The following is a 27754-nucleotide window of genomic DNA, read 5'->3' on the forward strand; positions in this document are numbered from 1 at the left end:
GAAACATGTATTATTTGAGTTATCTTTATTCTTTGCTTTGTAAAATGTTTTGAAATTAAGACACATTTTTCATTTGTCAGATGCATACCTCTACTGGAGGAGGATTTTGTGACTGTGGAGACACAGAAGCATGGAAAACTGGTCCTTTTTGTATAAGTCATGAACCTGGAAGAGCAGGTACCACAAAAGAGGTAAGAATATTGCTGTTTTTTAATTGTTATGTAAGCTTGATGAAAATAAATAGAAATAAATGTTATTTGTATGGGTTAAGCTTAATTCCATTGAGAATCCTGATTTTGTGTTCTGATATTTAAATGTAAGGAGTTGTATTTGATTCTAAATGATTTAAAGATTTGATAAATTGGTAAAGGTTTGATTCCATATTTCTCTGAAGGAGTGAATTTACACTGAAAAGATGAACTCAGAATACTTGTTTGTTAAGCAGTCAATTTGATAAGTAAGAATAAACCATATATTATCCTAAAACAGTGAATGGAAGTAGTTATTATGAAATAGGAAGATATAATGAATTAGAAAACAGTAGAACTGACACATAAATTCCATAATTGCTATTCTTAAAGAAAAAAAAATCAACGAACATATTATCCACTATACCTCCTAATCAAGAAAAAAAATGTGAGTAAGCCCAGATAGAGACAATTAAAAGTAGAATGGGAAAATGACCATAGAACCACAGATAGAGGAGGATTATAAAAGGCTATTTATATGACTCTGTGCAAAGACATTTGAAAATAGATTCTTTTATCCAACAGTATAGTCATAATTTATTCAAAAACAGAAAAAACTTAAACAGTTAATAACCATTGAAGAAATGTAAAAAGTTGTCACAAGAAAGTACCTCCTAAAAAAATGCCATGCTCAATTGGTTTCACAGAAGAATCCTTTTTAAAACTTAAGGAATAAATAGTTTTTGTATTCTTTAAACTGTTCCTGATAACTCTATAACGTTGAATATCCCTAGGGTCTGTATTTTGATCTCTTAAGTGCCATTTTCCACTAAAAGAAACCGGGACTTGTAAAAATACCTGATTCCAGATATGAGTTAGGGAATAGGTGAGGTATGCTGGTGAGGATGCGTTTGTGTCAAAAGAACCTAAAACTCAGTTTTAGGATACTTTTGGATACTTTCCCCTGAAGATGGGAAGTAAGGCATATTCTGCTTTGCCACAGTGAATATCCAGTCATTAGTGTAATGGACATTCCAGCTGGGGCAGTTAGACAAGAAAAAGAAATAAAAAGCACCCAAATTGGAAAGGAAGAAGTAAAATTCTATTTGCAGATGACGTGATTTTGTATATAGAAAATCCTAAGGAATCCATTAAAACGTTGTTAGAACTAATAAACAAGTTCAGCACAATTGCAGGATATGAGATACAAAAATTGCTTGTATTTTATACATTAGTAATGAACAATCCAAAGATAAAATTAAGAAAAAAGAAGTACAAAATTTATTTATTTTGAAAAGATACATGCACCATTATGTTCATGCAGCATTATTTACAGTAGCCAGGGTATTGAATCAACCTAAGTGCTCATCAAGTTTACAAAACTAGCCTCCTCCTTCCTACCTCATGGAGTTCCAGTCTGTTTGTGGTTTTCCCGAGTCATATGGCCTCAAAACACTGAATTTAGTCCTGAACTAACCTGATCTTCTTGGATTTCTTTGGATTTATAGTTAGATTCAAAAAGAAATAGATCATTCAGGCTTATTATGCCCACAAGTCTGGATACTCAGGAACAGATTCATGATCTGAATGTGAGAGCATACTTACAACTAGCAAATAACTAATCAATTGCCCCCCAAGAGTCCTTTGTGCTTGACATTTGTTTCGTCTCTGCTTTGGTGAATGTGAAATCCATACTCTGCCAGGTGTGTGGCATTGTGCCAGCCATAATAGGGATTTACCAAGTGTAATTAGACCTGATCAATACTAATCAGCCTATAGTCCAGGATTTGGCAATATCTCTAAAAGTATGTTTAAGGGAAATTTCTTTCTAGTTCTGTAGTACATTTCTGGGTTTATTATTAAGGTTTTTTTTAAATCGATTTTGATTGTCACCCTGTTGTTCCCTCTAATGGACCTTCTTATTTTCTAAGCTATAAATGATTTATTTAAAAGTTTCTTCCCTACTTACCAGGACTCTTCTGAAGAACTTAGCTTCTGATATAGTATGGAAGTAATAAGTAGATTCTTCTAACTTTTCATTTCAGACCACTTTGATTAAGAATTGAAAGGAAATATTTCTAAAGCTAAAGAAGATAAGAAATAGGAACATAGTGGATTAATGTTGCTCTTAGTACCTTTGGCACTCTTTTTCTCTCTTTCTAGCAAAAGCTTCTGAGTAAAATCTCCAGAGAAAAGGTGACATATTGAAGAGATGGTAGAAATGAAAATAATAAAGCATTGGGGAGTGAGGAAGAATAGGTGCAGAAGAGTAAATGTATAGATTAATGTTTTGGTCACCACAAAATAAAATACAGTTCATTAGTATGGTGTATAGCAGGTAGGTATAGTATGGTGTAAAAAATTGAATATTAAAGCCTTCTACTGAATTTCTGTTGGATTTTATGTGTGAATGTGTGTGTGTCTAAAGAGCTACTATATTTGTTTTCCTGCTTACTGCTTTGTTTAAACAACTTATTGAGTTTTGATTTGCATACTATATTTAAAAAGTCACCCATTTAAAGAATATACTTTAGTACTTTTTTGGCATATAGTTTATTTTTATGGCCAAATAATATTCCATTGTGTGGATTATGCATCATTTTATTTATCCATTCATCAGTCTATGGAAATCTAGGTTGTTTCCACTTTTTGGCTATTATGAGAAATGCTGCTATGAGCATTTGTGTGCAAGTTTTTTGTGTGGCTATATGTTTTCATTTTTCTTGGGTAGATATCTCAGAGTGGAACTGGTGGATCATAAGGTCACTATACTTAACATTTTGAGCATCTCTCAGACTTTTCCAAATTATACCATCTTACATTTCCATGAGCAGTGTATAGGGTTCAGGTTTCTCCGCATCCTGGCCAACACTTGTCTGCCTTTTTGATAATAGTCACCTTAGCAGGTATGAAGAGGCATCTCACTATGGTTTTGGCTTGCATTTCACTAATGGTTTATGATGCAGAGCAGTTAAATGCATTTTTCTTTTTTTAGATAGTTGGTTTGAACAAACCTATTAAAGAAGTGGTATTCTTTAATGAAATGAACATTTTTTTTCCATGAAAGTCAAAAGACTCAGATGTTAGTATTGCTTTTTATATCCGTTTAGAGGCTCTTTGACCTTGAATGGGATCTTTTTTAAAAATGTTTTTTGAAATATTTCTTTATTTATTTTTGGCTGTGCTGGGTCTTTGTCACTCCGAGCAGGTGTTCTCTAGTTGTGGCAAGCAAGGACAACTCTCTGGTTGCAGTGCACGGGATTCTCATTGTGGTGGCTTCTCTTGTTGCTGCATGTGGGCTCTAGAGCACATGGGGTTCCATAGTTGTGGCGCATGGGTTTAGTTGCCCCAAGGCATGTGGAATCTTTCCATACTAGGGATCAAACCCATGTCCCCTGTGTTGGCAGGCAGATTCTTAACCATTGGACTACCCAGGAAGCCCTTAGATGGAATCTTTATCTTTTAAATGTCATAAATTTTCTGCCTTAACAGAGTGGCTATAAGGATCAGTTGGAATAAATTAAATGAGAAATGTTTTCGTAAGCTGTAAGGAATAACCAAACCCTATAACTTGTTGTTCTCTGATATGATTAGTTTACTCAGGCAGAGAAAAACATTCATAAGGAAGAGCATCATAAGGGAGACTTCCATGATTTTGCCTCCTTTGCTTTCTGTCATCTGTAGCACCAGCTTGGCCACAAGGAATTCAGCTAAACAATGTGAACAGCAACCTCTTGGGCTGAAATTAAATTCATTCCTGGAGGATGGTGTAAATGAACTCATTAATATTATTCTTATAAATTAATAACATCATCATTCTCATCCACTTACTTGTATACAACATTGAGAATATGTTTTTCTATACTTCCTTGCAGAACTTACGCTGTCCGTTGAATGAAGAGGTGATTGCCCAAGCCAGGAAAATATTCCCTTCGGTGATAAAATACATTGTAGAAATGACTATATGGGAAGAAGAAAAAGAACTGCCTCCTGAACTCCAGAAAAGGTGGGGGATTTTTTTAAACGGAGAAATTTTCACAATGGTTATTGATATTGCAGAATGAGTATTTTAAAAATGTCTTTTGTTTTTATCTACTGCTTTAACTTATCTATCATTGTGAAAATTTTATATAGAGAATTTTTCCAAAGTGTTCATTTATATGAGATGCTCTTCTAAGACATCATACAGAAGTTAAGGCAAAAGAAGGGCTTAATCAGGAGCTTCTGATTTTTAAGAAAAAACATTTTAGGGCTGTTGTTCTAAACGATTTACAAGGACTTAGGAGCCATTCGTCCCAGCAAGGAAGTAAATTGCCCAGTTTGATCCTGGCCTGGACAACTTCCAGGTTCCCTGAGAGGTTTGTGAACTAAGGTGGGGACTTCAGAACAGTGTGTTTCCATTTAGTCCAGATCTTTAGCACTTTTCTTGATCAAAAATTTTGATGGTCAGAATAAGGAGATATCCCTTTGTCCTGTGCTTTGGGATCTAGGATTATTTCACATGTAGGGATTTAAGCGTTTTTTGTTTTTGTTTTTAGCTAAAACCCAGCAATTTCTGACAACCGTAGGTCTTTTAGTGACAGCAGTATTGGCTCGTAATTTACAAAAGGCAAAAGAGAATTCCAGACCTGATATGAAATACAGTTTGGGCCCTGTGGGAATTTTTCTACCTGTGTAATATTAGGAGTTTCACAAATCTAAATACAGTTTTTTGAGTTTACTGGGTTTATTTGTATTATTTTAGGAGAGAGACTTAAGAATTTCAATTTTTAAAGACATTAAATGTATCATTTTGACTTTTACTGGACCATAAACTGCTTGGAAAAATAAAGGTCATCGGAAATTATGTCCAAAAAAGTTTGAATTTCAAATACATTGATAGCATCAGTTAAATGCTTTAAGAAATTTTGTGTTGCTAAGCTTAATTCTAGCAATCTGCCTGTCTAAAAAGGGTGGGTTGCTTGAATGTGGCCATTTATGTAGACAGCACTGTACTTCAGCGTCACAGATCTGATTTCTAATTCTCATTGTTTGTTGGCTTTGGGACGAAAGAGAAGTCTTTTTGAGTTTGTTATTTCCTAAGCTACAAGAGGCTTGAGAAAAGCTGCCTCTTAGAGTTATGAGGATCAATTGACTATTTAATGGAAGATTATTGTAAACAGTTTAAAACTGGTAGTAATTTCTGACATTTGTGTAGCTGTAGCCCACAACAACCATTTTCACGTATTTTATAAGGTCCTCACACTCAAATGTAGATATTACACATCTCTTCTTAGAGATGGAAAAGATACCATCATCTCAGCAAGATTAAATGCTTAAGTGATTTGTCTGAAGTTTCACAGTCAAATGGTAGTGCTGGCACTTAAAATATATACATCTTAAAAAAAAAAAAAAACTTAAAAGTACTATAAAACCAGTATTACTTAAAATAAATAGAAGGTAGAAACAAAAATAAATAAAAACTAGATGTTAGTAAAATCTTGACTATTTATCATTCCCTGCTTGAAAGTTCTGAGCCTGAGGCTTGTCTCCCTTTGTCACAGTGGGAGATTAGCTAGAGTTATGAATGGTGTTAAAGACTTACTGCCACTTAATGAGAACAGCATTTTACTTCTGGAAGTAAGAAAAATTCGGGGATAAACATGAAAAAATAGATACTTTTATCAGAGTTTTAAAATTTTATGGCACTATACCACTTAAAATCATCTCCTATACTAGTATTAGAGTGGTACTTTGGAGAAGGAAATGGCAACCCACTCCAGTATTCTTGCCGGGAAAATCCCATGGACAGAGGAGCCTCTTAGGCTGCAATCCATGGGGTCGCAAAGAGTCGGACACAACTGAGTGACTTCACTTTCACTTTTCTCATACATAGGAAACTACGTGGTGCTACTCATCACATGGCATTTTTCATTTTAGCCTGTTTTTTCATATTTTCCTTTGCTTATTTGTTGCAGTGTCTGAATATGTATCTTTTTGTTTTAAACAGGGAGAAAAATGATAGATACTACTGTGTCCTTTTCAATGACGAACACCATTCATATGACCACGTCATATACAGTCTACAAAGAGCTCTTGACTGTGAGCTTGCAGAGGCCCAGTTGCATACCACTGCCATAGACAAAGAGGTTCGTGAGTTTTATTTGAATTATTATGCTGTCTTCATCAGCTTCCTGGAATTTGGGTGTTGCCAAGTAGCCCTGTAGCCCTTGCCAAGTGCTTTAGTAATGTGTCAGGTACAGCCATGCTCTTTGTTTATTCCTTATAGCCTAAGTAAATTGGTTGAAACTTGGTTTTTCTGTGTGTGTGTATTACAGTTTTAGTTGACTATAATTTTCCTTTTTTAGTCTAAATAGAAAGTTACTAAATATATTTGGCAAAGAGTAGTTAAGAATGTCAGCTCAACTTTAGCTGTCTTTCTGTAAATTATTGAATAAATGACTACATGAATCCTGAAAAGTTGGTTAGCTTAACATTATTTATTAAAACTATTTATGGAATAATGTTGATAACATGGCTCAACTTTTATTTAACACCCATCCAAAACAAAATGTATTCTTCAGATAGGCAGAAGGAATAGTAACCTAATCCCTACCCTCAAGAGGAGTGTAAGACGGTGGAAGAAGCATCACAGCACTAGTTACTGGTATTGTGATTCTAGGACTTGAGAAGTCAGTATCTGTTAGGCCACACCTCTAACCCACTAGTGGACTATATGTGTGTTATGGAACACATGTTAAAGAATTTCAGTTTTACTCATGAAAAGTATCTAAGGCATGTATTAATAATAGTAGTTTATTAAACCTAATTTATTGTTATGTAATAGAGTATACTACAATAAGTAAATAATGACATTCTTGTGAAGCAAGAAATCTGAGTCCCTAAAGTATAGAAATTCTCTACCAGTGGCATTGAAAGTTCTGAAGCTGCATGAAGGTAGCTAATGCTAAACATTTCTGTTTATCTTATAGGTGTTATCAATCTTAGGACTTTTAGGTGGTCAAAAATGATTAATAATTAAGAGCTTGTTGGGTCTTTGAGTTTTATATTACGTGTTGATTGGGATTGTCAGTCTACTACTTAATTCTCATGTTTGTCTATAATTAGGGCCGTCGGGCTGTTAAAGCAGGTGCTTTTGCTGCTTGCCAGGAAGCAAAGGAAGATATAAAGGTAATTTTCTGAATTAGGGTCAAAACGAAAATGTTAAGAGGAATGTACAAGAGCCCAAGTAAAACAGTTATATTGTTGAAGTGGTTTGACATCCTAAGTAAACATAAGTTTGGAGCATTTAGACCCAGAGATTTGAAAATGTAATAGTTATATGATTTGTTTTTTTGAGGAATAGATAACTTTTAAAACAAAAAATTTAAAAACTAGTTTGTTTCTAATATTCCTTTCATTTGTAGAGTCATTCAGAAAATGTCTCTCAACATCCACTTCATGTAGAAGTATTACACTCTGAGGTTATGGCTCATCAGAAATTTGCTTTGCGTCTGGGGTCCTGGATGAATAAAATTATGAGCTACTCAAGTAAGCGTATAGCCTGTTTTTCTTATTTTTCATAAAATATTGTCTTTTTAAATAGCCACAGATTTTAAAATGTCATTGAGCATAAAGTAAAATGATTGTTGTTTTTTATGCATTTTATTTTCAGTATTGCATTTCAAATGCTATGAATAATGTTTTGTTGGCTCTTGATTCTTTGATGTTGAATTATTCTTGACATCAAGTATGAGAGGATTTACTGTTAGTTTTTTCATATGTTCTTATAGGAAATGTATTTCTGAGAGAAATACTTTAAGAATAAAAACTATGTAACATCTTTTGTTTGTAGGTGACTTCAGACAGATCTTTTGCCAAGCTTGCCTTAGAGAAGAACCTGGCTCTGAGAATCCCTGTCTCATAAGCAGGTTAATGCTTTGGGATGCAAAGCTTTATAAAGGTAGGTAGATCTTTACTTATGCTTCTTGCTTTGAAGCAAAGGAATATTACAGCTGTAAAGTGGAGTTGTGATCTCTTTTGTTTATTAAATCAATTAACTTGATAAGATATTGTATTTTCATGGTGAGAACAACCAGTCAACCAGTGTTAAAACCCAGGGAGATTGCCTTTTAATTTAGTGCCTTTTCATTTAGTCAGAACCAGTAAAAAAGAGTATGTATGTATTCATGTAGTAATGCCATTATAAAAGCCATGTTAATTTTCATTTTTAAAATCTAAACAAAGACCCAAAAGTAAAAAGTTAGAGTAAGGCTAAAGGGGATGGAGAGGGGAGGTACAGAGGGTAGTTTTTAGTGAGACAGAATGAAAACAAATGGAGAAAGGTTGGGTGAAGTAGGATGAAGTAAGGTACAGCAGTGAGAGGGGTACAGAAAATAAGGGAAAAGACATTACATGTATGTATTTTAAATTCTAGCTCTTAAATATTAACGTGATAAGTGCCACTAATATTTGAGTCCTTGAAGTCTATTAGCATGTGAAATATTTTTATAGTGTTCTGCCACTACTAATAGCTAAAATGTTTTCTTTGCCTTGGCAATGCTCCTCCCACTTCTCCCCAAAATGATTTATAGGTGCCCGTAAGATCCTTCACGAGTTGATCTTCAGCAGTTTTTTTATGGAGATGGAATACAAAAAATTCTTTGCTATGGAATTTGTGAAGGTAATTGCTCTTTATAAATAGATGTCAAGAAATGAAAATAGAAAACCATTTTGTAAGTGAAATAATGGAAACAAAGGGGATAATTACAGAGCAGGAACTTAATTTTACAGCTTATTTGTTTTTCAAAATTTCATCATTTATCTTCACATTTGATAGTATGAAAATAGTAGTATAAGAGAGGAGATAGTTGGAAAATGACCTGTTATTTGCTTGGACAAAGCAATAGGAAGTTGTCACAATTAGGAGTACATTTATCTTTTCTAATCATTTATCTGTTAGTTAAAATTATAATAAGAGTAGTGACTAGTTGAAAGAATAACAGGGAAAAGAAACATATATAAATGCTAAAAGGAGGCAGAAATTTGATGGGTAAGAGTTATACTTAACTATCTGAGGCTAGAATATACAAATTTATAGCTTTTTTTAAAAATTTATTTTAATTGGAGGCTAATTGCTTTACAATATTGTAGTGGTTTTTGCCATACATTGACATGAATTAGCCATGGGTGTACATGTGTCCCCCATCCCGAAGCCCTCTCCCACTTCCCTCATCATCCCGTCTCTCTGGGTTGTCCCAGTGCACTGGCTTTGAGTGCCCTGTTTCATGCATCAAACTTAGACTGGTCATCTATTTCATGTATGGTAATATACATGTTTCAATGCTGTTCTCTCAAATCATCCCACCCTCACCTTCTCCCACAGAGTCCAAAAGTCTGTGCTTTACATCTCTGTCTCTTTTGCTGTCTTGCGTATAGGGTCATCATTACTATCTTTATAAATCCCATATATATGCGTTAATATGCTGCATTGGTCTTTTTCTTTCTGCCTTCACTCTGTGTAATAGGCTCCAGTTTCATCCATCTCATTAGAACTGATTCAAATGTGTTCTTTTTAATAGCTGAGTAATATTCCATTGTGTATATGTACCACAACATTCTTATCCATTCATCTGCCAGTGGACATCTAGGTTGCTTCCATGTCCTACCTATTGTTAACAGTGCTGCAATGAACATTGGGGTACACATGTCTCTTTCAGTTCTGGTTTCCTCAGTGTGTATGCCCAGCAGTGGGATTGCTAGCTTGCATGGCAACTCTATTTCCAGTTTTGTTCTTCATGGTGGCTGTACTAGTTTGCATTCCCACCAACAGCGTAAGAGTGTTCCCTTTTCTCCACACTTTCTCCAGCATTTATTGTTTGTAGACTTTTGGATAGCAGCCATTCTGACCGGTGAGAGATGGTGCCTGATTGTGATTTTGATTTGCATTTCTCTGATCATGAGTGATGTTGAGCATCTTTTCATGTGTTTGTTAGCCATCTGTCTGTCTTCTTTGGAGAAATGTCTGTTTAGTTCTTTGGCCCATTTTTTGATTAGGTCATTTATTTTTCTGGAATTGAGCTGTAGGAGCTACTTGTATATTTTTGAGATTAATTCTTTGTCAGTTGTTTCATTTGCTATTATTTTCTTCCATTCTGAAGGCAGTCTTTTCACCTTGCTTATAGTTGCCTTCATTGTGCAAAAGCTTTAAAGTTTCATTAGGTCCCATTTGTTTATTTTTGCTTTTATTTCCATTACTCTGGGATGTGGGTCATAGAGGATTTTGCTGTGATTTATGTCGGAGAGTGTTTTGCCTATGTTTTCCTCTAGGAGTTTTGTAGTTTTTGGTCTTACATTTAGATCTTTAATTCATTTTGAGTTTATTTTTGTGTATGGTGTTATAAAGTGTCCTAGTTTCATTCTTTCACAGGTGGTTGACCAGTTTTTCCAGCACCGCTTGTTAAAGAGATTGTCTTTTCTCCATTGTATATTTTTGCCTCCTTTGTCAAAGATAAGGTGTCCACGGGTGTGTGGAATTATCTCTGGGCTTTCTATTTTGTTCCATTGATCTGTATTTCTGTCTTTGTGCCAATACCGTACTGTCTTGATGACTATAGCTTTGTAATATAGTCTGAAATCAGACAAGTTAATTCCTCTAGTTCCATTCTTCTTTCTCAAGATTGCTTTGGTATTCAAGGCTTTTTGTATTTCCATACAAATTGTGAAATTATTTGTTCTAGTTTTCTGAAAAATACTGTTGGTAGCTTGATAGGGATTGCATTGAATCTGTAGATTGCTTTGGGTACTATACTCATTTTCACTATATTGATTCTTCTGATCCATGAACATGGTGTATTTCTCCATCTATTTGTGTCATCTTTGATTTCTTTCATCAGTGTTTTATATTGTTCTATATATAGGTCTTTTGTTTCTTTAGGTAGATTTATCCCTAAGTATTTTATTCTTTTTGTCGCTATGGTGTATGGGATTGTTTCCTTAATTTCTCTTTCTGTTTTCTCATTGTTAGTGTATAGGAATGCAAGGGATTTCTGTGTATTAATTTTATATCCTGCAACTTTACTATATTCATTGATTAGCTCAAGTAATTTTCTGGTGGTGTCTTTAGAGTTTTCTATGTAGAGGATCATGCCATCTGCAAACAGTGAGAGTTTTACTTCTTCTTTTCCAGTCTAGGTTCCTTTTATTTCTTTGTCTTCTCTGATTGTTGTGGCTAAAACTTCCAAAACTATATTGAATAGTGGTGAGAGCGAGCACCCTTGTCTTGTTCCTGATTCTAGGGGAAATGCTCTCAATTTCTCACCATTAAGGATAATGTTTGCTGTGGGTTTATCATATATGGCTTTTATTATGGTGAGGTATATTCCTTCTATGCCTGCTTTCTGGAGAGTTTTTATCATAAAAGGGTGTTGAATTTTGTCAAAGGCTTTCTCTGCATCTATTGAGATAATCATATGGTTTTTATCTTTCAATTTGTTAATGTGTTGTATGACATTGATTGATTTGCAAATATTGAAGAATCCTTGCATCCCTGGGATAAAGCCCACTTGGTCATAATGTATGATCTTTTTAATATGTTGTTGGATTCTGTTTGCTAGAATTTTGTTGAGAATTTTTGCATCTATGTTCATCATGATATTGGCCTATAGTTTTCTTTTTTGTGGCATCTTTGGTTTTGGTATTAGGGTGATGGTGGCCTCATAGAATGAGTTTGGAAGTTTACCTTCCTCTGCAATTTTCTGAAAGAGTTTGAGTAGGATAGGTGTTAACTCTTCTCTAAACTTTTGGTAGAATTCAGCTGTGAAGCCATCTGGTCCTGGACTTTTGTTTGTTGGAAGATTTTTGATTACAGTTTCGATTTCAGTGCTTGTGATGGGTCTGTTAAGATTTTTTGTTTCTTCCTGGTTCAGTTTTGGAATGTTATACTTTTCTAAGAATTCATCTATTTCTTCCAAATTGTCCATTTTATTGGCATATAGTTGCTGATAGTAGTCTCTTATGATCCTTTGTATTTCTGTGTTGTCTGTTTGGTTTCTGCATTTTCATTTCTAATTTTGTTGATTTGATTCTTCTCTCTTTTTTTCTTGAGTCTGGCTAATGGTTTGCCTATTTTATTTATCTTCTCAAAGAACCAGCTTTTAGTTTTGCTGATTTTTCCTATAGTTTCCATTGTTTCTTTTTCATTTATTTCTGCTCTAATTTTTATGATTTCTTTCCTTCTACTAACCCTGTGGTTCTTCGTTTCTTCTTTTTCTAGTTACTTTAGGTGTAAAGTTAGGTTATTTATTTGATTTTTCTCTTGTTTTCTTGAGGCTAGCTTGTGTTGCTATGAACCTTCCCCTTAGCACTGCTTTTAGTGAATCTCATAGGTGTTGGGTTGTTGTGTTTTCATTTTCATTTGTTTCTATGTGTATTTTGATTTCCTTTTTTGATTTCTTCCATGATTTGTTGGTTATTCAGAAGCATGTTGTTTAGCCTCCACATGTTGTATTTTTAATAGTTTTTTCCCTGTAGTTGCCATCTAATCTTACTGCATTGTGATCAGAAAAGATGCTTGAAATGATTTCAGTGTTGTTGAATTTACCAAGGCTAGATTTATGGCCCAGGATGTGATCTATGCTGCAGAATGTTCCATGTGCACTTGAGAAATGGTGAAATTCATTGTTTTGGGGTGAAATGTTCTATAGATATCAATTAGGTCTAACTGGTCCATTGTATCATTAAAAGTTTGTGTTTCCTTGCTAATTTTCTGTTTGGTTGACCTATCCATAGGTGTGAGTGAGGTATTAAAGTCTCTCACTATTATTGTGTGACTGTTAATTTCCCCTTTCATACCTGTTAGCATTTGCCTTATGTATTGAGGTGCTTCTATGTTGGGTGCATTTATAATTGTTGTATCTTCTTCTTGGATTAATCCTTTGATCATTATGTAATGTCCTTCTTTGTCTCTTTTCATTCTTTATTTCAAAGTCTATTTTATCTGATATGAGTTTTGCTACTCCTGCTTTCTTTTGGTCTCCATTTGCATGAAGTATCTTTTTCCAGCGCTTCACTTTCAGTCTGTATGTGTCCCTTGGCTTGAGGTGGGTCTCTTGTAGACAGCATATATAGGGGTCTTGTTTTTGTCTTTCGGTTGGGGCATTCAACTCATTTACATTTAAGGTAATTATTGATAAGTATGATCCTGTTGCCATTTACTTTGTTGTTTTGAGTTTGAGTTTATAAACCTTTTCTGTTTCCTTTCTAGAGAAGACCCTTTAGCATTTGTTGATGAGCTGGTTTGGTGGTGCTGAACTCTCTCAGCTTTTGCTTGTCTGTAAAGCTTTTGATTTCTCCTTCATATTTGAATGAGATCCTTTCTGGGTATAGTAATCTTGGTTGTAGGTTTTTCTCTTTCAGCACTGTAAGTATGTCCTGCCTTTCCTTCCTGGCCTGAAGAGTTTCTATTGAAGGATCAGCTGTTATCCTTATGGGGAGCCCTTTGTGTGTTATTTGTTGTTTTTCCCTTGTAGCTTTTAATGTTTGTTCTTTGTGTTTGATCTTCATTAGTTCGATTAATCTGTGTCTTAGGGTGTTTCACCTTGGGTTTATCCTGTTTGGGACTCTCTGGGTTTCTTGGACTTGGATGTCTATTTCCTTCCCCATTTTAGGGAAGTTTTCAACTATTATCTCCTCAGGTATTTTCCCATGCTCTGCCTTTTTGTCTTGTTCTTCTGGGACACCTATGATTCGAATGTTGGGGCATTTAACATGGTCCCAGAGGTCTCTGAGGTTGTCCCCATTTCTTTTCATTCTTTTTTGTTTTTCCCTCTCTGCTTCATTTATTTCCACCATTCTATCTTCTACCCCACTTATCCTGTCTTCTGCCTCAGTTATTCTACTGTTGGTTCCCTCCAGAGTGCTTTTGATCTCATTTATTGCATTATTCATTATTGATTGACTCTTCTTTATTTCTTCTAGGTCCTTGTTAGACATTTCTTGCATCTTCTCAATCCTCATCTCTAGTCTATTTATCTGTAACTCCATTTTGTTTTCAAGATTTTGGATCAGCTGTATTATCATTATTCTGAATTCTTTTTCAGGTAGACTCCCTATCTCCTTCTCTTTTGTTTGGTTTGGTGGGCATTTATCATGTTCCCTTACCTGCTGAATATTTCTCTGCCTCTTCATTTCGTTTAGATTGCTGTGTTTGGGGTGCCCTTTCTGTAGGCTGGAAGTTCATGTTTCCTCTTATTGTAGAGCCTGCTCCCTGTGCATGGGGTTGGACTAGTGGCTTGTCAAGGTTTCCTTGTTAGGGGAGCTTGTGTCTGTGTTCAGGTGAGTGGAGCTAGATCTCTTCTCTCTGGAGTGCAATGAAGTGTCCAGTAGTGAGTTTTGGGGTGTCTATGGGTTTGGCATGGCTTTGGACAGCCTGTCTTTTTTTTAATGCTCAGGGTTGTGTTCCTGCTTTGCTGGAGAATTAGTGTGGTATGTCTTGCTCTGGAACTTGTCCCTTGGGTGGAGCTTGGTTTCAGTGTAGGCATGGATGCTTTTGGGTGAGCTCTTGTCTATTAATGTTCCCTGGAATCAGGAGTTCTCTAATGTTCTCAAGTTTTGGAGTTAAGCCACCTGCCTCTGGCTTTCTGTCCTTCTCTTACAGTAGCCTCAAGACTTCTCCACCCATACAGCGCAGATGAGAAAACATCTAGGTTAATAGTGAAGCAATTTTCCACAGTGTGGGACACCCAGGGAGATTCACAGAGTTACATAGAGAAGAGAAGAGGGAGGAGGGAGATAGAGGTGACCAGGAGAAGAGGGGGAGTCAAAAGTGGAGAGAGCAGTCTAGCCAGTAATCAGTTCCCCAAATGCTCTCCACAATCTGGAACACCCAGAGAGATTCAGAGTTACAAAGAGAAGAGAAGAAGGAGGAGGGAGATAGAGGTGACCAGGAGAAAAGGGGGAGTCAAAAGTGGAGAGAGCAGTCTAGCCAGTAATCAGTTCCCTAAGTGCTCTCCACAATCTGGAACACCCAAAGAGATTCACAGAGTTACACAGAGAAGAGAAGAGGGAGGAGGGAGATAGAGGTGACCAGGAGAAGAGGGGCAGTCAAAAGGGGGAGAGAACAGTCTAGCCAGTAATCAGTTCCCTAAGTGTTCTCCACAGCCCGGAACACCCAGGGAGATTCACAAAGTTAAGTCGAGAAGAGAAGGGGGAGGGAGGAGATAGAGGTGACCTGGGGGAGAAAGAGGAGAGTCAAAAGGGGAGAGAACAATCAAGCCAGTGTAATCACATCCCTAAGTGAAAATGGATACTGAAGATTAGATTCTTAAAGGTACAAAATTGATAACAAATACCATAAAGCAAAGATTAAAAATCGAGAGTAGAGGTTAGACTTTCAGAAAAACAATATTGAAAATACAAAACAAGATCAATCACAAAAATTATAAAATATATATATATGAGATTGGCTTTAAAAATAGGGTCTTTTTTCCTGCAATGTAATAGTAGGTTATAAAAATGAAAATTAAAGGAGTATAAAGAGGTTAAATTTTTTAAAAATTAAAAAGTGATAATAGTAAAAATATATCTAGGAATTTCTCTGAAGCTGTGTGGGCAGTGTGGGGTCAGTTCAGTTTCAGATAGTTCCGTGTTCCAGCTTGTACTTGTTCTCAAGGTCTATAGGCCCCCTCCAATGCTTGGTCAATATTAACTACAGGGTTTTAATCTGTTGCACCTGTCACTTCCAGAGCTGTTCCCTCTTTGGCTTCCTCTGTTTGCAAGTCTCTTTAGTGTCTAATTTCTGCCCTGACACAAGGCGGTGAAGATGGTCACTTATTTAGGCTCACTTGTTCAGTTGTGTTGTGGGGAGGGAGGGACACTGCAAACAAATATTGCTGGCGTGTGTGGGGAGTGCTCGCAGTGTATGGACCACACTGGATGTGCCCCAACTCACGGCAGCATGTGCTTCCTGGGTCTACACTGCTCAGGCTCCAGGGTGCTCTGCAGGGGCACTGTCCAAAGCAGGCCCTGCATTTTGTGCACTTCCAGGTCTAAGCTGCTTAGGTTCTCGGGTACTCAGCAAGGGCACAGACTTGGCTGGGCGTGCGTTTTGTGCCCTTCCCAGGTCTGAGCAGCTCAGGCGACCAGGTGTTTGGCAAATGCACTGTCCTAGGTGGGCTGTGCGTCTTAATCACCTCCCCAGTCCTAGCCACGTGGTTTCCCAGGTGTGCCGCATGTCTCTTCTGGGAAGCTGATCTCAGGCTGCGACCCTCCTGGCAGATGTCAACCATCCAGGATCCCAGGAAGACATGGTTAGCAACTGGAAGCCTGCTCACAGTTTGGTGGAGGATGCCCGTCTCTGGGACCGAGATTGGAGCAGCCCCTTGCCTGCCAGCTCTGGCTGTCACACACCTGCTTCTCTGCCTCCAGTGGAGGGGAGAGGCCTGTACACAGCCGGCTAGCTCACCTTTGGTATTGGCTCAATCCTTTGACAGGCTGTGCTTTAGAACCTTTCACGGGAAAGTTCTCTTTTTTTTTTCCCTCTCTAGCAATCCCTCAGTTTGGGTTGCTATCTCATGTTAGCTCCCTCAGATTGTCCTCAGGGCATTCAGGCCCAGTGTTTGGGCTACGTTTCCACTGGCAGTTGTGTTTAGGCATGTATTCTGTGGGTTTGTTTTTTTTTTTTTTCTCCCGGTTATGTTGCCTTCTGAGATTCCAAAACTCCCCACAGACCAGCCTGTGCGAGGGTTTCCTACTGTTTGGAAATTTCTCCTGCTTCACAACTCCCTCCCCAGGACCAGTCTCTGTCCCTAACTCTTTTGTCTCTCTTTTTGTCTTTTATGTTTTGTCCTACCTTCTTTAAAGGAGAATGGGCTGCCTTTCTGGGTACCTGGTGTCTTCTACCAGTGTTCAGAAATTGTTTGTGGAAGTTGCTCAGCATTCAAATGATCTTTTGGTGAATTTGTGGGTGAATTTGTCCTATTCCTCCCATCCTATTCCTCTGCCATCTTGGGACTGCCTCTATAGCTTTTTAATATTGTTTTGTTGATCTATTGTATATCCCTTACACTGTTGTATTTTGTTGTGTGTCTCTCAAGTTAAATTAGTTAGAACATGTACTTCTTTAAATCTACTTTGTCTTATACAGAGGTATGCAAGAAATACTTGTTAGTTTATTCTGATTTTGAGTTGCATAAAATTCTGCAAAACTTAGGACAGAGGTAGAATCAGAATGGAATTGGAAGCAGAACGTGAAATAATGATTATCATAGGTAAATGATACTGTGTGATAAGATACTTGCACTTCCTGGATTTTATCATTAGATTGATAAAAGCAGCTAAGGTATTTGGTTACTTGAAAGCTGATGACAACTCAAATTATCAACTCTGTTCTTCAAAAACTCTTTAGAGGTAGAATAAAGGACCATGTATGTGATCTGAAATGAAGGTTTTTCTTTATACAACAGCAGTTCACCCTCCTTAGGATTACCTGTTAAACTTCGTGTTAATTCTAATAGATGGAATTAAATATGTAGGTCAAGGATCTAATACTGTGCTTACATATAATAGCTGCTTGAAGCCTGACTGGATGTGTTATTGTTTTTGTTCTTGCAAGAGATCAGGGTTGATTTTCATCTGGTATGCACTAGTATGGATAAGAAATTATGCACAGCCAGCATCCATTCTGTTTAAGGCTGGATTGAATCTGATGATTGATTTTCTGGGTCATATCAGTTTTTAAATACATTTAATATAGTCCCTGCTGTATTTCATCCGGAAGAAAATCTGCTAAAGATTGCCCCAGATTCTGTTTGGAGAAAGGATATATTGCACCTTTGCAGTCCTCTGTGATTTATACCTCTGTGTGTATGTGTGTGTGTTTTGTTTTTTAAAAATCATTTCTTACTATACTAGATTGGATAGCTGAATTCCTATTTGATCTTTTGTTACTCGCTTTTTTAGTAAATTTTTGTTGACTGTAGTATCTCCCTTTAATAAATAGGTATTACAATACTTGCTATCTTATACATAGAAACAAATATAGCAGCTGTTAAAATTGGGATTTTAAAAGTTTTCAGCAGTCATTTATAATTGCTTCTCTACTTATTGTTGTGTCTTTCAGTATTACAAGCAGCTCCAGAAGGAATATATCAGTGATGATCATGACAGAAGTATCTCTGTAACTGCACTCTCAGTTCAGATGTTTACTGTTCCTACTTTGGTATGTATTAATTAGTCTTGACAATCTTTCTAAGTAACATTTGTTTTATTTTTAAAGAATTTTATTTAATGTTGAATTAAAACAATTTCCGAGTCACTGTGTTCTATTCCACTTGGAAAATTGAATAATTCTTCAGTGGTATCAGCATGTGGATACTTCAGTGGTTCCCAAGGACTAGGTAACTCGTGGAGGGGGAGTGGTGGCTCTGAGTTGTTTTGAAAGTCCTCATCTCTGCAGGGGAACACCAGAGCTGGTTTCTCAGTGTCTAGAGTAACTTAGGAGCAGTGCCTTATTAATACCAAAAAAAAATATTTTTTGCTAGTCTTTTGTTCTTTATGCTTGTTGTCAGGGGTGAGAAGAGCACCTAAGATACAGCAAAACTGGGGGAGAGTATGACTGTCAAACATTTGCAGGAAATGGTGCTGCAAGTCTTGGGAGGAGAGTGAAGGATTCTGCTTCCTTTTTGTACTACTCCCGATGCTGTTTCTTATGGACAGTTCAGTTTCTGCTTTCTCTTTTCAAAGCCCAGAGAAAAGGATATGAAAGAGAAATTGGATTGTAAGTGAGGAGGAAATGTCAGAATACATAATGTATATGATAGAAGCCTGAAGTATATCTGTTTGTTTTACTTCGCTCACTGTATAATTAATAGTGGTAAACATTCATGTCAGTAACATGTGTAATGGGCTTGGGGTGTTCAGACAGGTGTTTTCTAGTTACTGAGGGGTAGGGAACTTTTAGAAAATAATTTCTCAGAAATTGCTATTCTGTGAGAATAAGGACTGTGTTTGATGCTCAACAAACATTTATTCAAAATGACTTACCAACCAAATGAATAGATAAAATCCATACTATAATGAATTAATACTAATGACAATGTTCATGACATATTCTACAGGCTCGACATCTTATTGAAGAGCAGAATGTTATCTCTGTCATTACTGAAACTCTGCTGGAAGTTTTGCCTGAGTATTTGGATAGGAACAATAAATTCAACTTCCAGGGTTATAGCCAAGACAAATTGGGACGAGTATATGCAGTAATTTGTGATCTAAAGTAAGTTGTTCAAGTCAAAAGGTGAGGGTACCTATTAAACACAGTTGGATTTATTCTATCCTATAAATAAACATCTGATCTTTTTGGTTATCTAGTGATGACAAGTACAAAGAACTGTGACTGTCATGTCAGTACATCTCTTAAGTGAAGGCTTCTTATAGAGTTAAAATCAGGTCAATAAAGAAGGTACTGAGGAAGGGCCTCTCATAGGAACTAGGGTCTTTTGGGATCATTAAATGAATCTCCTTTGTAGTCACCATGCCTTCCACTCACTTCCACTCATGCATTTTGCTTCTACCCCTCTTGCATAGTCTCTTTGTGGTTAGTTTCAAACGATCTTGTTGATGTGAATTTTTTTAACTCCCTTTTTCATACATATGATCAAGTTATAGATATTCATCCAAGGTTTCTTAAGATATTCTCCCTGAAGAGATTAGAGTTTCCTTTTAAACTGAAGTTGAAATCACATGATAAATCACATTTGGGATCATTGAACCTAAAAGGAAATAAATTTCTATTTTTTTTTTAAATAGATGGTGACCTCTGTAAGGATTATGCTATATAAAGTATTCAATAAATCATACACTTCGAAAAATTATTTGACAAAATATGTTTCATTTACCTTGCTGTTTTAAAAAAGAGCTTTGAGATACATATGATTATTTATTCTTGTCCCTAGGGGAATAAAATCACTCTAATTTTTTCCATTTCCTCTAGAGACCATGTAAGGTATAAAGGGATAGAAACAAGTTTCCAAACCAACCTAGAAATAGTTTAGTTAGAAAAATACATTTGACAAAATTTCTGAAACTATTCATTGGATCCTTGGTATTACTGAGAAAAATGCTTCCAGACCTTTTCCAATTCCTCAGTTTCTAAGCATGATAATAACATGTAATTCATTCTTTAAAGTTCAGTAAATTATTATGTTATCATATCTTCAGTACAAGTTGAGATGGCAGTGAGTTCAGTAGTGAATTACCATTTAGCTAGTGTGATTTGCAAATTATGCATAATTTATATCAGTCAAACAAACAAAAAATATACAAAAACTCCAAATGGCAGTACTTAATGTTTAGTGTTAAATTCTTCTATTTGTCATTCTTTTGGTCTGCTGTATAGGAAAAATCTCCTTACTGTAGTTCTCATTACTCTGAAGTATTCTTATAACAGAGTTATTTTTCTATCCAGAGAAGTAGTGCATAATCACATCATTATTTTACCATATTTTATTTTATTTTGTGGATCTCTGGCTATAATTATTCTCTGCAGTAAATAATTTAGAGTTACTTCACTCTTTGTGACCCCATAGACTATAGCCTGCCAGGCTTCTCTGTCCATAGAATTTTCCAGGCAAGAATACTGGAGTGGGTTGCCATTTCCTCCTCCAGGCTGCGTCTCCTTGTCTCCTGCATTAGAGGCACCTGGGAAGCCTACCCCTATGGTAAAACTGTAGGGTCCTTGGTTGGGAAGGTAATTTTAAATTTTTCCCACTCTTCTAATGCTCACAACTTCTCTCCTACATCCTTATATAAGTAGACATATCTCTAATGACAACGAGAAGGGAAAATTAATGTCTTTTGAGGACTTATTTAATTCACTCTCACAAGGGTCCTGTGTTATTAGTAACCATTGTGTGCTAAGGAGCTTTACTTATTTTACTTCATTTTATTCTTGCAATATTCTTATAAGGCAGGTGATGTAACCTTTATTTGTAGAGTATAATTATTTGCCTAAGGTCATAAAGCTAGTAAGTGGCAGGATTTGAGCCTAGCACTATTTATCTGTAATACTCATGTTCCTTTTACTACATCAAGTAGCCTCACAGACTACGTAAACAGCCACAAAGCCTTCTCTGAAACCTGGCCTAAAACACCAATCAGATATGCCCTTCATTTTACAAGTAATTATTGAGCCCCATTTCTCAGTCTCTCATTGTAGAAATTTTGTAGTCATTCTTATTATTTCCCCATAGCCTTATTCATTCACCACTTCTTCCTGAAACCCTTTTAAATCAGAAACAGCCACAAATACTTAATGCCTTTTAGTTGTTTCTGTTCTTCTTTACTCTTTCCTTTCTTCCTGTCTCTTGCATCTTCTTTACTTCCTAGGTCTCCTACAGGAGTCAGGCATGAACTATGTGAAGTCACTAGAAACTGGAAATATAAATTCTCTTCTCTAGATCAGTGCCTCTCAAATATTAATATAAATGCAGATCATTGTGGGAGCTTGTTAAAAGGCAGACTGAGTAGATCTGACTAGAACCCAAGATTCTGCATTTCTAAAGATTTACTTGATGCTGATTCTTCTGGTGTGTGAACCAACCTTTTGAACAGCAGCAGTGCTCTAGATAACAGACAAATTTTGATGCCATTTATTCATTTGTGGTAGAGTTTAAACTTTAGTCTTTTTTACTTTTACTTTAAAGGAAAAGTTTAGAATGTAATTAACATACTTTAAAGTTATTTCTTTGATTAAGTCCAGATGATTGTATTTTAACTTTGAACATATTAATGGATATTTAAAGAAAGGGAAAAATTAAACCACAATCTTTACTATCTTTACAAATAAAACTTACTTTTCCTCCATCTTTTTGCCTTGTCTTTTGTGTTCTGCGTTACTTCCTTTGTGCCCTTTTTGGGGAGCTTAACTTTGGATTACAGCGTCCAGGATACATAACTGTTTTTCCCTCTACATTGTGAACCTCAAGGGTTGGGTGTCTTATCTGTTTCTGTTCCTGGTACCTGTTGTATAATAGGTATTGATTTGGGTTGACTGAATGCAAAATAATTTTTATCAATTATTAATTATTCCTTCCTGAGAAGTATTTCATGGTAAACCTTGTTCCCATTGGACATGAAACCAGTCATTGTCTTTACAGCCTAAAGAAGTATTGTTCTTATAAATGGTAGGCTACATTGGGTCTGTTTATCTTTTGAAACAAATATATTCTGATATGTAAGTCAGGATGACATAGGTGTTTATATCCTTTTTCTGGGATCAGGGCAAAGAATGCCTGGAGGTAGGAAGTCTGTTCCAAATTTCCTGACCCACCAGCAGTAGTTTATCTATGGTACTGAAATCAGACAACAGGACTGAATGGCTCGGTAACTGGTACCAGAATGTTCACACCAAGTTACAAATCTCTGGTCATACTGAGTAGCAACAATAAAGGTATTGAATCCTCAAGCCAAACTACTATATGTGTTGCAAATTTTCTGTAATTCTTATGACTACATGCTTTAGGGGTAAAAATGTATCATTTTACTGAATAAAATTAGTTTTTAACTTACAGAATATTCTGAAACAGTTTGCACAGACAGCAGACATCCTGCACAGGTAGTTTTGACATGTATTTTGAGACTGAGGGGATTTCATCTGGTCCTTTGGGTAAAGGGTATGAATGCTTCTAGAACATTTGTATTGTGATTGTCCATCTGTGACCAGCTAGTTTCCTTCTGCTGCTGCTGCTGCTAAGTCACTTCAGTCGTGTCTGACTCTGTGCGACCCCAGAGACGGCAGCCCACCAGGCTCCCGCGTCTCTGGGATTCTCCAGGCAAGAACACTGGAGTGGGTTGCCATTTCCAGTTTCCTTCTAGGTTCACTTAATCAGCCTAATTTTTGAGTGGAGAAGTCAGGCTTTAGCTTTGACATCTGCCTCTGGTTGAGCATTCACATTTTGCTGGCATAATTCTAGTGCTGCCTAGAATTGTAAGAAATTAGAATCCATAATTTTGATGAATCAACATTGTCTGTAGCCCTGAGAACCTTAAAATTATCTCAAAATAGGAAAGTGAAATGTTTCTTTGTCTCTTGAAATATTAGATATATCCTGATCAGCAAGCCCACAATATGGACAGAAAGATTAAGAATGCAGTTCCTTGAAGGCTTTCGATCTTTTTTGAAGATTCTTACCTGTATGCAGGTATGATAGTTCTTCTGTACATCAGTAAGATAAATTTGTTTTAAAAATTTAATCCCAATTTTTCATGTTTTGTTTTTGAGCAAATTACGGTTTTGAGGAAGAATAATTGTAGCAAAGTAAAAGTAAAATTTAAATACTGCCTCACTGATCCTGCTTTCATAGACCTTAGTTAACTGCTGCTGTTACTATTAATGTTTGTTAATGTATACTATGTGATAACTGTTGTAAATATTTTCATGTGTTATTTCTTTTGAGCCTCATAGTAATCTTATGAGGTAGTTACTATTATTATCCCCATTTTACATATAAGGGAATCATAGCTTAGAAATAATTTGACCAGGATCATACAGCTAGAGAGTGACAGAGTGAGAGTTTGAACCCATGCATTCTGACATAGATAGCCATGTTTGAAAAAAATACTTAAGCATACATGTGTATGAATCTTGATGATTTTATATCTTGCCAATGGAGGAGCAACGAAAGAGGGCCCATGTATGTATGTAAACTACTCTTTTTTGTAGGGAATGGAAGAAATCAGAAGGCAAGTTGGGCAACACATAGAAGTAGATCCTGACTGGGAGGCTGCCATTGCTATACAGATGCAGTTGAAGAATATTTTACTAATGTTCCAAGAATGGTGTGCTTGTGATGTAAGTAAAGTTTGTTAGTAGGATCAGTGCCTTTTTAAGTTTTCTAATGGTGACTAGCACAATTTTATGTTGCAACTTCCTTGATGTAAAGTTTTATTACTTCTGATATTTTCTTATATATTTGAATCTTATTAAATTTGTGTTTTTTTACACTCAGTTAGAAAATGTGCTGCATGGTATTCCACTTACTGTTGGGAAGAGTGGAGTTTAAAAAATACAACACACACTAATCAATAAATTAATTAAATTTATTTCCTTGTACATGAATATTAATAATATGAAAATTAGGGTTAGACTTTTAAATACTCCAACAATGGAAGTGGGTAGCTATTTGTTCAATCAAGAGTCTTGTTATACGCATTAAACCATTAAAAATATTATTTTTAAAATATATAACTAATGTTTTTCCTTAAGATTTTAGACCATAACCCTCCTTAAACGCATAATCCTAGTCAGATTCCCTTTTGAGAAGATGACCTCATCTATTTCTGCTCTGAGAAAATTAACATTATCTCAGTCAAATTTTTTCATCTTCTCCAGTTTTTCTGTACCACTCACTATAGTCTATTCACTGAGTTTCTGCATATATCTTCACTATTTGTCTCTTTCTTTCTACCTCTTTCTTTCTTAAAATGTTGTCTCTACCTGGGCTCTTGGTCTCAATCTATATTACTTTTTCCTGGAGTTTCCTTCCTCTGGTATTTCCCACTCTTTCATTCATCTGCCTTAGACACCAGGACTGTCCTTAAGGGACCCCTTGTCACTGCTACCTTACAAACTGTTTTCTGTCTCCCTCTTTTACTTTTCTGTTGCACCACCAGCAGTCGGTCACAGGTTCAGAGTGGCAGCTACATTCACAGACACAATAAACTTTAATCTAACACAGTAGCTGTATAGAGAGTAAGGACAGGACATATTGTCCAGTTATCTGTCACAGCACATGTTTTTTGGCTCTCCTCACCTTTGTGGAGGGCATGGTTAATCGTTGGAGATGAGCTCAGTGTGGTGTTCATCTTGACACCTGCAAATGTCTACATTTACTATCATCTGAAGTCATCTACATATGCTCTTGCCACTCTTTAGCTTCTAAAACTGCTTTAGAGCCAGGTTTCCGTCCTTATGAATTAACAGGAACTGCGTCTTGAAAAAATTTCAAAGGATCTATTTAGTAACCAAACTCAGGTCTTTTCCCTCTTCCTTAAATACCTGTAGCATTGTGTTCTTTTGAGAACCTTAATCATTTTGAAATTCTCTTTCCCTCTGATTTTCACAAGCCTTTTTATCCTAATATTTCTATTATTGATTACCCATTTCAATCAATGATTGCCTTTTCCCCCTCAATTCCTTCTGCCTAGTAAATGAGACATTCCCCAATATTTTCCTCTCTTTCTTACAGATCTTTTATTTCTACCACCTCGATTAAAACTTCATAAGATAACTTTCCCAAGCTATCGTATCACTTGTGTTTGTGTTCTGCACATGACTGCTTAGATCCTACATTTCTATTTCAAATTCAATATATAGTAAATTGACTTGTCATCATTTCATTCTATTTCCAGCTTGCATTTTCTCTTCTTGACTTTCTCATTCTGTTCATGACACCATGATTCATGCATTCATCCATACAGGAAATCTGAGAACCGCTGTGTTCTGTGTGTTAGATGTTAACAGACCTTTGAGGGGAAAAAAATGTTTTGTGTTCAGGTAAGATTGAAAAATGTTAGGTTGAACAAAATCAAACATTTTTTTAAACCACTAAACTTCTCAAACCTTTTGATAAATCATCATTTCTAAGAGGAATAGTCCCAAAATTTATTTAACTGTAGAATTCTTTTTTAAAAATAAAATCCATGTGAGAAATGGTCTTAAAAAGTGACCTTTGACTCATCTCCCTCCCATACTCACCCAGATTTGAGTCTTCTCCTCCTAAATTTGTCTTTAATCCTAACTTATTTCCTGTAAGTTTATTCTTTTTCGCCATGACTGCCGCCACCCTTGTTGAGTCCCTTATCCCCTTACACTTAACTTAGTAATAAAACTTTCTGTTGGTTTCCTTGTCTCCTAACATTGCCCCCTCCAATCCATCATCTTCAGTGACACCACTAATTCTTGAAACAATACATTGACTTCATTATTACACATCAGATACTCTCAAGTCTATTCAAATTCACATGGCTGTGCCAAGGCATATTTCCAGTTTACTGGCTCATTAATTCTGTCCATAAGCCCTCTGATTTATCTAGATTTTATTCTTTTCCACTCCCTGAACAGGAGTTGTACTTCCCCTTATTTCTGTTTGTTTATTCTGTATCTCTGCTTACATTGCTACCATCTCTCCATCTTCCACCCATCTTTCAGACCCCACTCAAAAGCTGTGTTTACAAATGTGTGTTCCCAATTGTTTGTGATTTTTTTTCTTTTTTTGCCCTATTAGAGTTATTAGTTTATACCACTTACATGGCTTACAGTTTTTTACTCTGATTGTGTATGTGTGTCTGTCTGACTGTGTTAATGTTTCCTACAGGTTTGCAGATCCTATTGAGGTAGCTCTAATAACGCAATTTTGTGCTTGTATTTATTTAATAGTAAATATTGAATGATATATTAATAATAAAGTAGGTAACTTACCAGTTTATTTGCATTCTTATTTTCCTTTTAGGAAGAACTCTTACTAGTGGCTTATAAAGAATGTCACAAAGCTGTGATGAGGTGCAGTACAGGTTTCAAATCTAGTAGCAAAACAGTAATACAATTATGTGGTCATACTTTGGAAACTAAGTCCTACAAAGTATCTGAAGATCTTGTAAGCATACATCTGCCACTCTCTAGGACTCTTGCTGGTGAGTGTTTATTTGGTTCTTGCATGTTTCTGTTAGCTTTGTTTTCTGTAGATAGTCATATTAGAATCAGTACTGCTTTTGTGAGCACATACTTAGATCAGATACTGCAGTTAAGAACTGTCACTGTCCTACAAACAGCTGTGACCAGACATGTCAGGGTGTTTGTTTACCTGGATCTTTTGTTATCTGGGTCAACTCATGGATCCTCATAATATACACTTTAGGACCAACTTGGTAACTTATTGCCTAACCAAGCGTAAATATAGGAAAATCTTGTTGCAGTTTTTTCACCCTCTTCTCTATCTGATTGCACCAGTGTGTTGACTCTTTCACTATTCCTTTCACCACTGAAAGAAAGAAATCATAGATTGTCTTTAATCATCCTTTGATTTGCTTTTCCATGTAAATTGGCCCTGTCAGTTTTTTTTCTCTTTTAACAACTTCATAGAAGTGTACGTATTTATATTTTTGTCGTAAAATATAATGTAAAATTTACTATTTTAATTATGCTTAAGTATATAGTTCAGTGGTGTTAAGTATACTCACATTGTTGTACAACCATCACCACCATCCATATCCAAAATTTTTTCATCTTCCCAATCTGAAATTTTGTACCCATTCAACATAGCTTCTCATTCCTTGTTCACTACAGAGATTTTCTGTCTCTATGACTTGACTACTCTAGGTATCTCATATAAGTGAAATCATATTTGTATCCTTTTATAACTGGCTTATTTCACTTAGCATAATGTTCTCAAAGTTCATCCATGTTGTGATGTGTGTAAGATTTCCTTTACCTTTAAGGTTAGATAATATTCCATAGTGGGCTTCCCTGGTAGCTCAACTGGTAAAGAATCCACCTGCAATGCAGGAGACCCCAGTTCCTGGGTCAGGAAGAT

General features: G+C 36.0%; 1 protein-coding gene across 1 annotated transcript in view; it reads left to right on the forward strand.

The window, feature by feature from the left end:
- The window catches only part of UBR1 (ubiquitin protein ligase E3 component n-recognin 1), a 119949-nt gene that overhangs the window by 35926 nt on the left and 56269 nt on the right, over window positions 1-27754 (forward strand). The window contains exons 4-15 of the mRNA XM_043471437.1: window positions 81-191; window positions 4064-4194; window positions 6178-6316; window positions 7296-7358; window positions 7595-7718; window positions 8023-8130; window positions 8762-8850; window positions 18286-18384; window positions 19283-19440; window positions 23266-23365; window positions 23887-24015; window positions 26675-26855. Of these exons, the coding sequence (XP_043327372.1) occupies window positions 81-191; window positions 4064-4194; window positions 6178-6316; window positions 7296-7358; window positions 7595-7718; window positions 8023-8130; window positions 8762-8850; window positions 18286-18384; window positions 19283-19440; window positions 23266-23365; window positions 23887-24015; window positions 26675-26855 (1432 nt within the window). The remainder of the gene's footprint in view (window positions 1-80; window positions 192-4063; window positions 4195-6177; window positions 6317-7295; window positions 7359-7594; window positions 7719-8022; window positions 8131-8761; window positions 8851-18285; window positions 18385-19282; window positions 19441-23265; window positions 23366-23886; window positions 24016-26674; window positions 26856-27754) is intronic.

The sequence above is a fragment of the Cervus canadensis genome, chromosome 6 (assembly GCF_019320065.1).
Source record: "Cervus canadensis isolate Bull #8, Minnesota chromosome 6, ASM1932006v1, whole genome shotgun sequence".
NCBI lineage: Eukaryota > Metazoa > Chordata > Mammalia > Artiodactyla > Cervidae > Cervus > Cervus canadensis.